Source organism: Spermophilus citellus (genome assembly GCF_964194105.1).
Source record: "Spermophilus citellus genome assembly, chromosome: 1".
Lineage (NCBI taxonomy): Eukaryota > Metazoa > Chordata > Mammalia > Rodentia > Sciuridae > Spermophilus > Spermophilus citellus.
This window is the reverse complement of record NC_138182.1, coordinates 234,996,899-235,012,347: the sequence shown is the minus strand read 5'-3', so window position 1 is coordinate 235,012,347 and position 15,449 is coordinate 234,996,899. Positions and strand designations below refer to the sequence as shown.

The 15,449-nt window shown below is 34.4% G+C and overlaps 1 protein-coding gene across 3 annotated transcripts in view; it reads right to left on the bottom strand.

Moving 5' to 3' along the window:
* The window catches only part of SGTB (small glutamine rich tetratricopeptide repeat co-chaperone beta), a 43,153-nt gene that overhangs the window by 15,980 nt on the left and 11,724 nt on the right, over nucleotides 1-15,449 (bottom strand). For all 3 annotated transcript variants that reach the window (XM_081282731.1, XM_081282733.1, XM_081282732.1), the window contains exon 5: nucleotides 13,866-13,965. In XM_081282731.1, coding sequence (XP_081138857.1) covers nucleotides 13,866-13,965 — 100 coding nt within the window. The remainder of the gene's footprint in view (nucleotides 1-13,865; nucleotides 13,966-15,449) is intronic.

The following is a 15,449-nucleotide window of genomic DNA, read 5'->3' as shown; positions in this document are numbered from 1 at the left end:
ACTAAAAGGAATTACTTATATTTTGATAACTGAATTTGATTTTTAAAAATATAATCAGAAATCAAATTATAATACATACAATTTAGCATACTCTCAATGTTATATACCAAAAGTTTTCAAAGGGAACAATAAAACCATGTGGATTGTATTTTAAGCCATTAATGTATAAATATATTCTGAATTTAATGTTGACTTTATGTATTTCTATTGTATTTCTTTGCTTAATTTTTTTTTTCAGTGCTGGGGATCAAATTCAGGGCCTTGAACATGCAAGCAAGTAAGTACTCTACAAATGAGTTACACCCCCAGCCCTGCTTAATTAAATTATATCGTTAATAAATGTATATTCATGCCCTAATACACTAATCCTCATTGTAGCATTCTCACACACATCATTAACATATATAAGACTATCTAGGAACAAATAAATAAAATCTAAAAAGATTTATCAAGTCTAAGATGAAAAATAAAACCTTAATGTGCCAGGTGCAGTGATACACCTGTAATCCCAGCCGTTTGGGAGGCTGAGGCAGAAAGATCTTGAGATCAAAGCCAGCCTCAGCAATTCAGCAAGGCCTTGTCTCTAAATAAAATATACAAAAAAGTGTGTGTGGGCTTGGGTTGTGGTTCAGTGGTTGAGTGCCCCTGTCCAATCCCTGGTATCATGAAAAAAAAAAAAACCCTTAACTATGTACCTAAATCCAGGTATAAATTAAGGATGGCAATGTGTTCCACCCACTTTGCACAGAATCTCAGAGCAACTGGGGACCATTTATCTGATCTGTTAATGCCTGCTGTATCACCTCTACCTCAAAACTCTGTGGGAGCCAGGAGAGGTGGCACACGCCTGTAATCCCAGCAGCTCAGGAGGCTGAGGCAGGAGAATGGAGAGCTCAAAGACAGCCTCAGCAATTTAGAGAGGCCCTAAGCAACGGATTGAGACCACGTCTCTAATAAAATATAAAAAAGGGCTGGGGATGTGGCTCAGTGGTTAAGTACCCCTGAATTCATCCCCCTGGGGAAGGAAGGAAGGAGGAAAGAAGGAAGGGAGGGAGGGAGGGAGGGAGGAAGGAAACCTTTGTGGGAATGACTGGAAACTTACAACATAATGAAGCCACTTAGAACTATCTATACAACCTTAGAGCAGATAGTTCTGTCTCCCTCTGGTAGGGCTCACCTCCATCGTCAAGACAATACCAAACAAGTTTAATTACTGTTGGCATGCAACTGAAATTCTCCATGTCTCCTGTCCTTCATCCCATTACCATTGCACTAATTCTTCTCCAGATGAAATATTTCTTCTTTATTCATTCAATTAGTATATCTATCATTGATTTCCTAATGCACACTTTTAATAATAGATATGGCAATAAGCAATATAACACTTCTGTCCTGAATAGTGCTTATGGCCCATTGGGAGCAAGAGGCAGGGTTTAGGAAGAGAGAAAAGGTTGAAAAACTACAAAGAAAAGGTGGTTTTGAGTATAGTTTTCTGTCAGTCTTTCTTCATATGCAGGTCTAAGGGGCTTACTTTTCTAACTGATGTTATAAGCTTTTTTAATGCTTATTAAAAGATAACTGTACAGTCCTTTGGTTCAGTTAAAGAAATTCAATTACAAATATAAAATATTTAACAAACCTGTTTTGGTAGTTATTGTGAAAAGAGGAATGGGTCTATTTGACTGAATATACAACGCAAAGTAATGCATGACAATGATGATCATTAAAAGAACAGATATGGAATATAAAACTCCCAAATAATTAAAATGAAAGAAATGAAGATTCTTTCCAACCAAAAAAAAGGCAGGAGAAGGAGAAGCCAAGTGGGGCGAGGGAAGCATGCTTTAAAAACATAAGAAAGCAGAAAACAATTCAAATTTATCAGTAATCACGAAGTTGCCTATGGGAAACGGAAATTCTCAGCTTGGATACAAGATATCACCAAAAACATAATCATGTACAGGTTAAAGTTAAAGGAACAGAAAAAGACAATCAGATGAAATGAAAGCCAAAGCAAAACCAACAAACAACAACAACCAAAGAAACCCAGCCAGTATAGAACATTAACATCAGACAAAAGGCAAAGAACCTTGCTAAATATAGAGTCAGTACTGATCATCCTTTAACTTTATGTGAAACATTTCCATGGTTCAGAAGTCAAAACTATGTTAAAAGTCTCACTCTCAACATCTAGGAGATGGGTGCAAATGCAATGGGTTGGATAGAAACGGGAACAAGACTTCAAAAAGAAGAAAAAGAAAACCTTCAAATTGATAAAACAGAAACAAATAATCCTAATTTTAAAAGAAAGAACTCAAGCAACTTTCGAGTATAGTATTCTGAATATATATCCTGAAATGTATTCTAAGAACAAAAAGAAAAATTACAAAGAAATTCTCAACTTCACCTAGTAGGCTTGTTATGGTATAATACTGGTATTATGATATCAGTTGAAGGATACTGAATGACAGAGCAAATGAGTATTCTGGTGTTGATGGACAACAGAAATAGAATGACACTGGAATGTGAATTAAAGTTGTCTATCTAAACTGATGACTTTTCAAAAAATATATTGCCTACGTCAGTCCACCAAAAAAAAAACCTAGAAGCAATAATATCTCAGTACCAATTATCATGTCTCACTACCAGATATTGGTATATAAATGCTATTCTCCACTGAAAGGAACACAGGGTCATTAGAGAAATAACTGAGCTCAGGTCTAAGGCAAGGAAAATACAAGGCAAACGTAAAATACCCTGTTGTCTCAGAAAGCAAGAAAGTGTTTTTAAAAAATGTGAACGGGGTTGTGGCTCAGTGGTAGAGTACTTGCCTAGCATGTGTGAGGCACTGGGTTCAGTTCTCAGCACAGCATATAAATAATGAAATAGAGGTCCATTGACAATTAAAAAATATTTTTTTAAATGTGAATATGTACATATGTAATTATGTATATATATAGGTATATGTGTTGTATATACACACATATTTTAGCAAGAAAATACACACACACACACATATACTATATACATATGTATACATGTTCAAACATATACTCACATTCCCCAACAGAGAGAAAAACAGAAAGAGGAAGTAAATGTGACAAAATGTCACCTGTTGTTGGTTATTAGGTAAATGTATATGAATATTTGTCTCAATAATTCAAATAGATTTTTAATAGGTGTAAACTGGTTTAAAAAAAACACACAAACATGCTGCCATGTGACTATTTCATCATTAGAGACCAATCTCCCTTTTAAACTTCACTGAATCAGTACACCTCAAATTTTTGTTGAATACCTTTGATATGCTAGGCTCTGAGCCCAAACTCACTATAAAGAGATGAAAAGAATATCCTCTGCCCTCCAACCTTCCATAGTCTAACAGAGAAACAAGATAAGTAAATAATAGTATAGTAAATACAACCAAGAAAGTATCAAAGGAAGACCAGCGCAGAGAAAGGTATGGTCAGCCCTATGTAGAGCCATCCAACAGGAATTTCTGTGACAGAGCAGTTCTTAAACCATACTATCCAACACAGCATTCCCTACCACAAGTGACTAATGAGCACCTGAAATGTGCTAGTGCCACCGAGAAACTGTTTCCTTTTATTACATTTTAATTTATTTAAATTTTATTACATGTTAATTGATTTAAATTTAAATAGCTACACGTTTTTAGGGACTACCATATTGGACAGCACCACACCATAGGACATGAAAAAAAAAGCTGTAGGGGCATGGTCAGGAGGCTGGAAGAGGAGAAATTAAGAACATCTTCCCCGGAAAAGCAATACCTAACAGGTTTTGAAGGATGACTAGCAGTACAACCAATTAGATGAGCTGTAAAATACTGAAGGCAGAAGGGAAAGCACATAAAGCATGGAGAAGGTCGCACCATAGTATTCTTAAGAATCAGTAAGTTTGATGCTACATGTGCATAGGTAGTAGAAGAGGAACGGAGTAGGAGAAAAAGTGAAGATAACAAATTTAACAGAAAAGAAAAAGGCTAGATATGTGTGTGTGTGTGTGTGAGAGAGAGAGAGAGAGAGAGAGAGAGAGAGTTAGTTTACATTTGGTTAATAGAAATGTGAGGCTACTTTAAGTCTCTGTTGCACTCAGTTAGCAAAAGAACCTGAACTAAAGGAGAAGGAAACAAATTAGCTAATTGAGAGGTGGATGAACAAGGGAAGCATAAAGGAAGATGCCCTGATCTCTGTCTTCAGATACTCACAACAAGAGAGAAATAAAACCAGGAGGATCAGATTCAGAAAGAGGGTGGGTGGGAAGAAAGAGGATGACTGAGTTTCAATCTTGACAGCTTTAGATCACAAATGGCAAGCTATGGTGAAAGCAGATTTATGCAGCTCACGAAAGGAAGGGGAGAGGCGGCTGAGACTTGGAGGGAGGCCTGGAAAGCAAAGAGAATACAAGCTAGATTTGAGTCTCTTGTGAGATGAAGCCGAACATGCCGAGGTCTGAACTGAATAACAATGTAGTCTGTCCTCTGCCTTTGCTCTCTGGTTATCAGGGCATAACTAATGAAATTCCAATAGAACAACACAGTCAGAAGCTCTGTATTTTTAGGCACCCTTGCTTTCTCTATTTTATTAAAACAAAAGCATGAATAGTCTTCTATTTTTAAACAAAATTAGGTGGAAGAAAAATTACAGTTACCTCACATGTGCCCTATCACCCATAAATAAAGTGTAACAAAAACATATTCCTACAACTGAAAAAAAGGTTATACTGTTTTTGAATGAAACAAATATTGGACGTCTGGGACTATGCTAGGGCCTTTATCACTCCTTATAACATCCTTTGAAATAGTTAGTATTACCCTTGTTTTACAAGTGAGTAAATTCAGGTTTAAAAACATTGAGTGCCCAAGAGCACACAGCTAGTAGGCAGCAGAACTAAGATCCAATCCAAGTTCAACAAATAAAGTTTAAAACCCATGAAATGACTGACCGGACTGCTCACACAGAAGTAGGAAAACAAAATACAAAATCATGAGGTCTCTACTCCCTTCTTTCTCAGAGCTAAGAAGGCCATATGTTATACTCTCCAATCTTTAATGTCTTCCCATCTTTTCTACCTATCCAAGTTCTACCTGCTCTTCAAAACAGGTCCATCTCTAGTTCCATATCAACTGAGAGGCATTCTAAACAAATTCCCCCCATCATGTTCTCTTTCTTGTGTATTTTTTTAAAAAAAACTGGAATTGAACCAAAGGCACTTTACCACTGAATTATATCCCTACCCTTTCGAAGTTCTTATTTTGGGGCAGGGTCTCACTAAGTTGTTTAGGGCCTCAATAAGTTGCTGAGGATGGCCTTGAACTTGCAATCCTCCTGCCTCAGCATCCTGAATTGCTGGGATTATAGGCATTGCACCACTATACTCAGTTTCTTTCTTGTGTATCTTTTATTCCATTTATTGCTTAGGTCATTGAATTCATTCATCCTAGAAGCACAATTCTACTGTGGTTGAAGTAATATACTCAGCACTGAGGTTGTAGAAAAGAAATAAAACACCAAGTTTGTATGGGAACAGAATACATAGAAAATTGCTGTTCATTTCACACTATGAGGTAATTGAAAATACTTTAGTTGTTTGTTACTTTATGTAGGTAAGTATTAATGTGGATATCTGGTTGATTCAACATCACTGAAAATTTCTTATATTCCTTTTATACACTTCATTCATCCAACAAAAAACTGGCTGAATTCCATTAAGGCACAGTGCTAGGTGCTTTAGGGGATATAAACAAATACAAGCTCTAGTCTCTTCCCTTCCCTGAAGAAAAAGAACAATATGCATATAAAATAAGGCAGAATATATCAAACACCTATATAAGTGTTACACATTATAAATACTTAATGTCTAGAAAAAAGGCAAAATACATAATTGGTTCTTAAGAAGTGTTCAGGTATTCTGAAGCATCAGTAAGATCCTTAAAGGCCAAAATAGAATATACATATTAGAAAATAAACAGTTGTGCAAAAGAACTGTGCCAAATGATCATTTTCTAACACATAAAAAAGTCACTTCTATAAAAAGTAAACTGTAGTTCATCCTAGTGAGCTTAGAATGTGGAAAATATTTTAATTAGAAATATAACTGGGAAAAATTAAAATTAAAAACAAGATTTAGATCTGCTTTCTGAGCTTCCAATTCTCAGCAGGCATCTGGCCAGGAAAAATGGCAAGGGGGTAATTGGCAAGGCTACAGGCTAGTGAAATATTTATAGATACAAGAGGCTCAAAAAAAAAAAAAAACTCAAAAGAATACTGAAGTTCTACTTAGCATGTATATGAGATATACAAATAAGCTTTTCTAATTATTTGATATTAATTAGCATGCACTATTACTGTATTCCTCAGGGGAAAAGATACTATTTAAATGCAAAAAAGGAGCATAATTATGGATTCCAGTTTAACAATAATTAAATAAAAAGCAAAGAGAAATATTGCCAAGAATCTCTTCCAATACAGAGTTAGTAGACTAAGACTATTTGTGAACTCTAATCTCATTAAAATAAATTATTTGTTTAGGCTTAGATGTTTCATGTTCACAGTTAAAAGTATATGTCTTGCTGTGCTCTATAAATGAGAAATTTTCTGATAACATTTATATGTGGTCATAACATTTCAAGATACTCTTAAATGTATTCATTTCAGTTTCATATGCTCAATTAAAATATTATATACATATATATATATATATATATATATATATATATATATATACATACATACACACACACATATACACACACACACATATATCTGATTACAGAGATAGAAATCAAACATTAAGCCACAACTTGGGGACTTCATTTCCTCAACTTACTTGGACTTACTATTTTTCTGGGCTAGAAAAATTAACAAAGACAATTGTTTTTTGAACAAATAAGATTATGATTTCCATTTTTTTGATGTGTCTTTGCCTGGCTTTGGGATCAGGGTGATATTGGCCTGATAGAATGAGTTTGGAAGTGCTTCCTCTTTTTTTATTTCCTTAAATAAATTGAAGAATATTGGTATTAGTTCTTCTTTAAAGGTCTTGTAGAATTCGGCTATGTGTCCATCCAGCCCTAGGCTTTTCTTGGTTGGTAGACTTTTGATGGCATCTTCTATATCATCACTTGAAATTGATTTGTTTAATTGTGTATATCGTCCTGATTCAATTTGGCAAATTACATGACTCTAGAAATTTGTCGGTGTCTTTGATATTTTCTATTTTAATGGAGTACAAATTCTCAAAATAATTTCTAATTATCTTCTGTATTTCTGGAGTGTCTGTTGTGATATTTCTTTTTTCACTACGTAAGTTAGTTATTTGAGTTTTCTCTCTCCTTCTCTTTGTTAGCATAGCTAAGGGTCTCTCAATTTTTTTTATTTTTTCAAAGAACCAACTTTTTGTTCTGTCAATTTTTCCAATTGTTTCTTTTGTTTCAATTTCATTGATTTCAGGTCTGATTTTAATTATTTCCTGTCTCCAATTGCTTTTGGTGTTGATTTGTTCTTCTTTTTGTACGGCTTTGAGATGTAATGTTAAGTCACTTATTGACTTTTTCTTCTTTTAAGGAATGAACTCCATGCAATGAACTTTCCTTAGAACTGCTTTCATATTGTCCCAGAGATTTCGATATGTTGTGTCTGTGTTCTATCAGACCTTAAACTATACTACAGAGCAATAGTAACAAAACCAGCATGGTATTGGCACCAAAACAGACTGGTATACCAATGGCACAGACTAGAGGACACAGAGACTAACACACAAAACTACAGTTATCTTATATTAGACAAAGGTGCCAAGAACATGCATTGGAGAAAAGATAGCCTCTTCAACAAATGGTGCTGGGAAAACTGGAAATCCATATGTAACAAAATGAAATTAAATTCCTATCTCTCACCATGCACAAAACTCAACTCAAAATGGATCAAGGACTTAGGAATACAACCAGAGACCCTGTGTCTAATAGAAGAAAAAGTAGGCCCTAATCTTCATCATATGGGATTAGGCCCCAACTTCCTTAATAAGACTCCTGTGGCACAAGAATTAAAATCAAGAATCAATAAATGAGATGGACTCAAACTAAAAAGTTTCCCCTCAGCAAAAGAAGCAATCTGTGAGGTGAATAGAGAGCCTACATCTTGGGAGCAAATCTTTACCTCTCACATCAGATAGAGCACTAATCACTAGAATATATAAAGAATTCAAAAAGCTAAACACCAAAAAAAAAATAATAACCCTATCAATAAATAGGCCAAGGACCTGAAGAGACACTTCTCAGAAGATGATGAACAATCAATCAACAAACACATGAAAAAATGTTCATCATCACTAGCAATTAAGGAAATGCAAATCAAAACTATTCTAAGATTTCATCTCACTTCAGTCAGAATGGCAGCTATTAGGAAGACAAACAACAATAAATGTTGGTGAGGATGTGGGGAAAAACTTATGGAAAGCAGTATGGAGATTTCTTGGGAAATTGGGAATGGAACCACCATTTGACTCAGCTATCCCTCTCCTCGGTCTATACCCAAAGGACTTAAAAAATCAGCATACTGTAGGGACATAGCCACATCAATGTTTATAGCAGTACAATTCACAATAGCTCAACTGTGGAACCAATCTAGATGCCCTTCAATAGATGAACAGGTTAAAAAAAATGTGGCACATATACACAATGGAATATTACTCAGCAATAAAAGAGAATAAAATCATGACATTTGCAGGTAAATGGATGGAGTTAGAGAAGATAACTCTAAGTGAAGTTAGACAATCCCAAAAAACCAAATGCCAAATGTTTTCTCTGATATAAGGAGGTGGCTTCATAGTGGGGTAGGAAGAGGGAGCATGGGAGGAATAGACGAACTCTAGATAGGGCAAGAGGAGTGGGAGGGGAAGGAAGGGAGTATGGGATAAGAAATGATGGTGGAATGTGATGGACATTATTATCCAAAGTACATGTATGAAGACACAAATTGGTGTGAATATACTTTGTATACAACCAGAGATATGAAAAATTGTGCTCTAATGTGTAATAAGAAATGCATTCCACTGTCATATATAAATTAAAAAACTGATTTTTAAAAAAATTGAGATTTCCAGTATTACCAACTAAATTCCTTATGGATCCAGTCCTTACATAGATAACTTTAATTTTTTGACAAAATGCAAAAGCAGAAACACACTGGGATACCAAGTAACCCTAAGTAGAAAAATGGCTAAGCAAACTGTGATATATTCAAATAACAGAATACTACCGAGCAATAAAAAAGAATAAACTACACACAATGACATGGCTGAATCACAAAAACATGCTTAACAACAACAACAAATTTGTGTGTAGCTGGACAGTGGCACCTGCTTGTAATCCCAGCAACTTGGGATGCTGAAGCAGAAGGAGTGCGAGTACAAGGCCAGCTTGGGCAATTCATTGAGGTTCTGTCTCAAAATTAATTAAATAAATAAATAAATAAATAAAGGACTGGAGGTATAGCTCAGTGGTAAAGTTTCCCTGGGCTCAATCCTCAGTTCAAAAAAAAATTATATAGAAAAGTATGTATAATTTCTTTCCTATGAAATTCTAGAGGAGACAAATCCAATCTATGGTAGGAGAGAAAAATAGCACCAGTGATCATCCCTGGTGAGCATTATAAGCAACTGACTGTGAATGGGCATAAAGAACTTCCTGGACATCTGATGATGATTTTCAATATCTTGAAGATGTGCTTAAGTTACACAGGTGATTTATTTATCAAAACTGAAAGTACATTGAAATTTATATATTTTGTTGTGTACACATTTTACCTCAAAAGAAAAAAAAGTAAACAAATACTGAACTCTAATCAATGATATGTATGCTATGTATTTAGTATAGAAGTGTACTGATCACTGAAAATTGCTCTGAAATGTATTAAAAATAAGATGGGGGCTAGGGATATAGCTCAGTTGGTAGAGCACTTGCCTTGCATGCACAAGGCCCTGGGTTCAATCCCCAGCAACACAAAAAAAAAAAAAAAAAAAAAAAAAAAAAAAAAAAAAAAAGCAGGAATAATGAATGAATAGAGGTACATATAGATGGATCAATATGTGATAAAGCAAATATATAAAAATACTAATGGCCCAGGCATGATGGCATATGCCTGTAATCCCTGTGGCTCGTGAGGCTAAGACAGGAGAATCATGAGTTCAAAGCCATCCTCAGCAATGGCGAGGCACTAAACAACTCAGTGAGACTCTGTCTCTAAATAAAATATAAAATAGGGCTGGGTATGTGGCTCAGTGGTAAAGTGCCTCTGAGTTCAATCCCCAGTACCCACCCCCCAAAAAAATACTAATGGCAAAATCTTGGTGTGGTATAATTATTTGCAATAAAATTCCTTCAACCTTGAAAATTTTCACAATAAAATATGTGATATTAAAAAAAGAAAAGAAAATGACATTGGATTAATTTGGAACAAGTTCTATCAGATGAACATCGTTTCCTTTTTATCTTAATAGTATTAGTAGTAGACTGGTAATCAGAGAAAGATGACTGAAAATATATTTGGAACCTGATAAATTTGGTTCTCTCTCCACATTATGATCAAAGCAGAAAATAGGCTACAAAAATAATAATGATAAGTTATTACTTTAATCCAACATTCTTTGCTTGATTCTTTCTTAGTACTTTACATAAATTAAATTTTTGATCTCCACAACAGCCCAATGAGGTAAATTCTATTATTGTCCATATTTTACAGATAGGGAATATAAAGCATAGATCATTAGGTAATTTGCCCAAAATCACAATGGTTATAAGTGACTTGAGCCAGAAATTAGAATCCAAAAAGTTAGGGTTCACTTTCTGCTCTGAACCACTTCCCTATGATTGCTCCATTAGTTGACTTGTAACTGACAATAATGTGAGAGAAGGTATTTTTCTCAAGTTTTTGGATGTCATGAAACTGGGAACAACAGCAAATATATTACTTTACAGATTCATTATCCAAAAAGATGAAGGGACACATAGAGGCCACAACAAGATAATAATTCTATAGGGGTAGAATATAACATCCTGCATTTGAGTCCAAGCAACCAACTCTACCTCTAATGACAACACTAGTACATATTTGGTAAGAACTTGTCAAATGAATTGTGATTAAATGATAAGCTAGGGAGAACGTGGGGGGTGCTTTAATCAAACAAAAGGAAATATGAATTTAGGAAATCCTACAGGATATCCTACAACGTCCTAAAAGATAATTATGTTATATAAAAGCTGGTTAAATGAGAGCTCTACCAGACAAATGTCATGCAAAATTAGCCTCTGGGAACTACCTAACAGACACAGGTGAACTGGGACAAGTTTGCAGAGAAGGTATGGGACTTAGGTCTGTACTACCTAAAACACAATGAAAGAAATTTTGAACATTAAAAAAGAACTTCAATGAACATGGTAGCAAACTTTCAAAGGTAAAGTACTGTCATGAGAAAGAAGAATCATATTTATTCTGTAATTAATCTTAAGAATTAAATAAAGCCAATTGATACAACTTGCAGAAAAACAAATCCTGTATCAAAATAAGGCAGACTTTTCTAACAAATACACCCACACAAAAAAAAAAAAAATTGGGAAAGTATGGGCTCTCTCAGAGGGGTGTGATTACCCTAAATATGTCAATAAAACTCAATGAAAGGTTAGACCACATTAACTTTTATCCCTTTCAAATTTATGAAACTACTGTAAAATAAATGGTAGTTTTTATAAGGCTGTCATAAGAAGTTTTAAATGAGTTTAAAACAATCATACTTGTCACCAAAATAGACTTGAGATGACAAAATTTAAATGTAAAGAAAAATTAGAAAATAGGAGTCATTTGTCAAGTCTATAAACGGGGAGAGCTTGAAGCCTAAAAGCTCTGGAAAAAAATTCAAAGAAAAGAATTCTGACTACATAAATATTTTAAACTTTTAAATACAAAGAATTAGATGCAAATTTAAGCTTTGAAACTAGGAGAAAAACTTTATCTTATCTTTAATATACAAGCCATAAGTTAGAGGTGACTACTTAAATTTAAGTTAATTTAAATTGATTTTAAATTAAGTTAAACATTAAAAATTTACTTCCTCAATTGCACTAGTCATAATTCAAGTCTTAACAGTTCACTTTTGGCTAACAGCTAGTGTGCTGGGCAGTGCAAATATGGAACATTTCCATCACTGCAGAAAGTTCTCTGGAAATTCTGTTTAGATTAAACAGAACAATTAATAATAATTTAATGCAGGGAAGTCATTACATAAGGTAATAGAAGAGTTGAGAGGCCAAATGGAATGTTATAGCAATCCAAAGATTAGCAAGAGCAGGAATCCATTACCATCCCTAAGACAGAAGCACAAAGTGCAGAATCCAAAACCCAAGGTCACCTGGATGAAGCAGGGACCACAGCAGGTATCTTGGGTGAAAGGAGGAGACAGGATGAGAAAAAACCCCTGCTGAATACCACCATGATATAAAAACAGGAGGGGGAGAAATATTCAGACTTCTCTCTTCCTTCTACCCTCCAATCTCTTGCTAGCCCTTCATATGGTTGAACAAAGAGGACACAAAAAGCCTTGGAAATATAGCCTATGGGGGCCTGATCCCTCTTACATGGACAGAACCAAGAAAGAGAAACAATCTGAGGTCAACAGGGTAAGGCCTGGTACAGGTACTTGCCTCACCATGTCCTCGGGTGACAGGAGGGGCAGAGAATTCTCTTTTATAAGGGCATTAATCCCATTCATAAGAGCTCATACTTACGATCCAATTTCCTCCCAAAGGTCTCACCTCCAAACACACCACATTGGGGTTTAGGGTCTGACGTGAATTTGTCACATTCAGTGTACATACAGTAAAAATTTTAAAAATTAGGAGAAAAAAATCCACAAATAACCAACATTTGAAAAACATCCAACCTCAAAGTAATTAAGTATAATTAAGTATAAATTAGGATAATGGGTATGGAAATAAAATATTAAACTAAGGGCTGGGGTTGTGACTCAGTGGTAGAACGCTTGCCTCACACATGTGAGGCACTGGGTTTAATCTTAGCACCACATAAAAAAAATAGGTAAACAAAATAAAGTTATTGTGTCCATGTATAACTAAAAAATATTTTTTTTAAATATTGTATTATGGTGCTGATAAAGAACATGGCAAAAACAGATATACACTCCTGGGGGAGGAAATTTTCAAAATATTTTCAAAGAAATTAAAACAATTTTGCATTTTGAATTAAATTTTTAAATATTTATATTATTAGACCAACTAAATGTATTTCTAGGGATAAATTCAAAGTTCATAAAATCTGAATCATGAAAAAAAATTCTAGAAACATGAATGTTCATTGCAGCTTTATATAATATTAAAAAAATAAAAACAACCTTAATGTCTGCCAGTAAATCAAAAATTAAGTAAATTAAGCTGTAGCTACCCACTATTCAAAAATAACACAGAACACTTATTTGCCAGCCATAATGACAAGTGCTGAAGATATAAAAAAAAAAAAAAGACCAAAAGGTAGCAATAAGGTGATTTTTAACCATAGTATTTATGAAGGATTTCAACAAAATTAGGACACATTTATGGTATGTCCTGTAAACAAGCTCAATCTAAAATTGAATGCACTTATGTAAAATGAAATATGCCAAAAGTTCATTAAAAGTGATTGCATTTGAGTGGTAAGTTTATGAGTTTATTTTCATCTCCTTTATATTGTTTATATTGTTTGAACTTCCAACATTCTCTAAATAAATCAATTTTGCAGTTTTCCCTCACAGCTATTAATCTAAACACTTGTAAACCTGCCACAATAGAGCCAACTTACCTGTTGCAATAATAAACTGCATTATTGGGATCCAATTCTATTGCCTGTGTGTAACAATCTACTGCAGCAGCATAATTCTCTTCTTTCATGTGGTTATTGCCTAAAATAAAATAATTGATATGGACAGTAATTACAGTACATAATAAAAAATACAAAGTCTTTTAATGCATAGAAACTACAAAAATATGAAGGTCAGCTACACAATTTTTCAGTCACACCAGAGACACAATGTATTCCTTAGTTTCAGTGGGATCGAATCATTTTAACAATGTGGCATCTTAGAAATTAATGTTTGTATACTTTATAAAATCCAGGCTTCTGTGAGTTAATGCTTCTGTGAGTTAATCTCATGGTGAAAATGAATCTCTTCTCACCTTATCTTCTTTTCTCTGTTCCCTTTTAGAGCTGCCTTGCTGGTTCCTCTCTAATAGCCATCTCAGTCTGGGCCTGATCTTCTACCCCTCCCTGTCAACACACTGCTGAGCAGCCAAGCTCTAATGCTGATGTGGATAAGCTGGTGAAACTAATCGTACTAATATGTTATTAGCAGATAATATTTTTATGTGCTATTCCTTCCAGAGATATAATCTTACTAAAAGGAGATTTTAGGAGATTAATTTCTAGAAATTTAGAATTTCAGATATGATAGCTACTCTACAGAGAGCTGATTTTCAGGAAGAGCAGATACATCTGGCAATAACATCTAATTTAACAACTGGGGTCAGCAAAATATGTAAGAGAGTATCTCTTATATTCTGTTAAGTGAGGGGGGTGGGGGAAGTATCCTGTGTATTTATAATAACCAATGTTCAAAATTGAAAATATTACAACAGTTGGGATTAGGAGGAACAATTCCCAGCTCAGAGGCCTCTATGTCTGCTTCCAGCTTTCTGTAAACCAGAACTTCTCCTATCAATCAGCCTTTTTCTTTAGTTTGGGAGTTGGGGTACCAGGGATTGAACTCAGGGGCACTCAACCACTAAGCCACATCCCTACCCCATTTTTTTGTATTTTATTTATAGACAGGGTATCACTGAGTTGCTTAACACCTCACTGTTGCTGAGGCTGGCTTTGAACTCGCGATCCTCCTGTCTCAGCCTCCCACACTACTAGGATTGCCGGCAAGTACCACCATGCCCAGCAAGGTTTTTTCTTAATAGATCATTAGATATTTAATAGAGGTGGTAGGATGGGAACTTGCAGAGAATAAGAAGGAAGATTAAAGGAAAGGCAGGTAGATAAAAGCATCCAAAATCATACAAAAGTTACTATAAATTAGGAATCGTCAATAAATATAAAGATATATTGGATATACTGTTTCTTTTAAGAGTGATAAAGACATGATGGAAAAATTGAACACAGATTTTCAAAATCATTTATTGATTAAAATTTTAAAAATGCTTCAATATTCAGCTATTAGAAAATTCTGTAATGTACAAATCAAGTGTGTTAATTACTTAATAATTCAAGCACCATATACATGCATTAAAAAATTTCAAAGAACTCAAGAATACTAAATATATGAAAGTTAAAATAATACTAAAAATTATTTTCCTCTTTTTGATTTAATATAGAGAAATATAA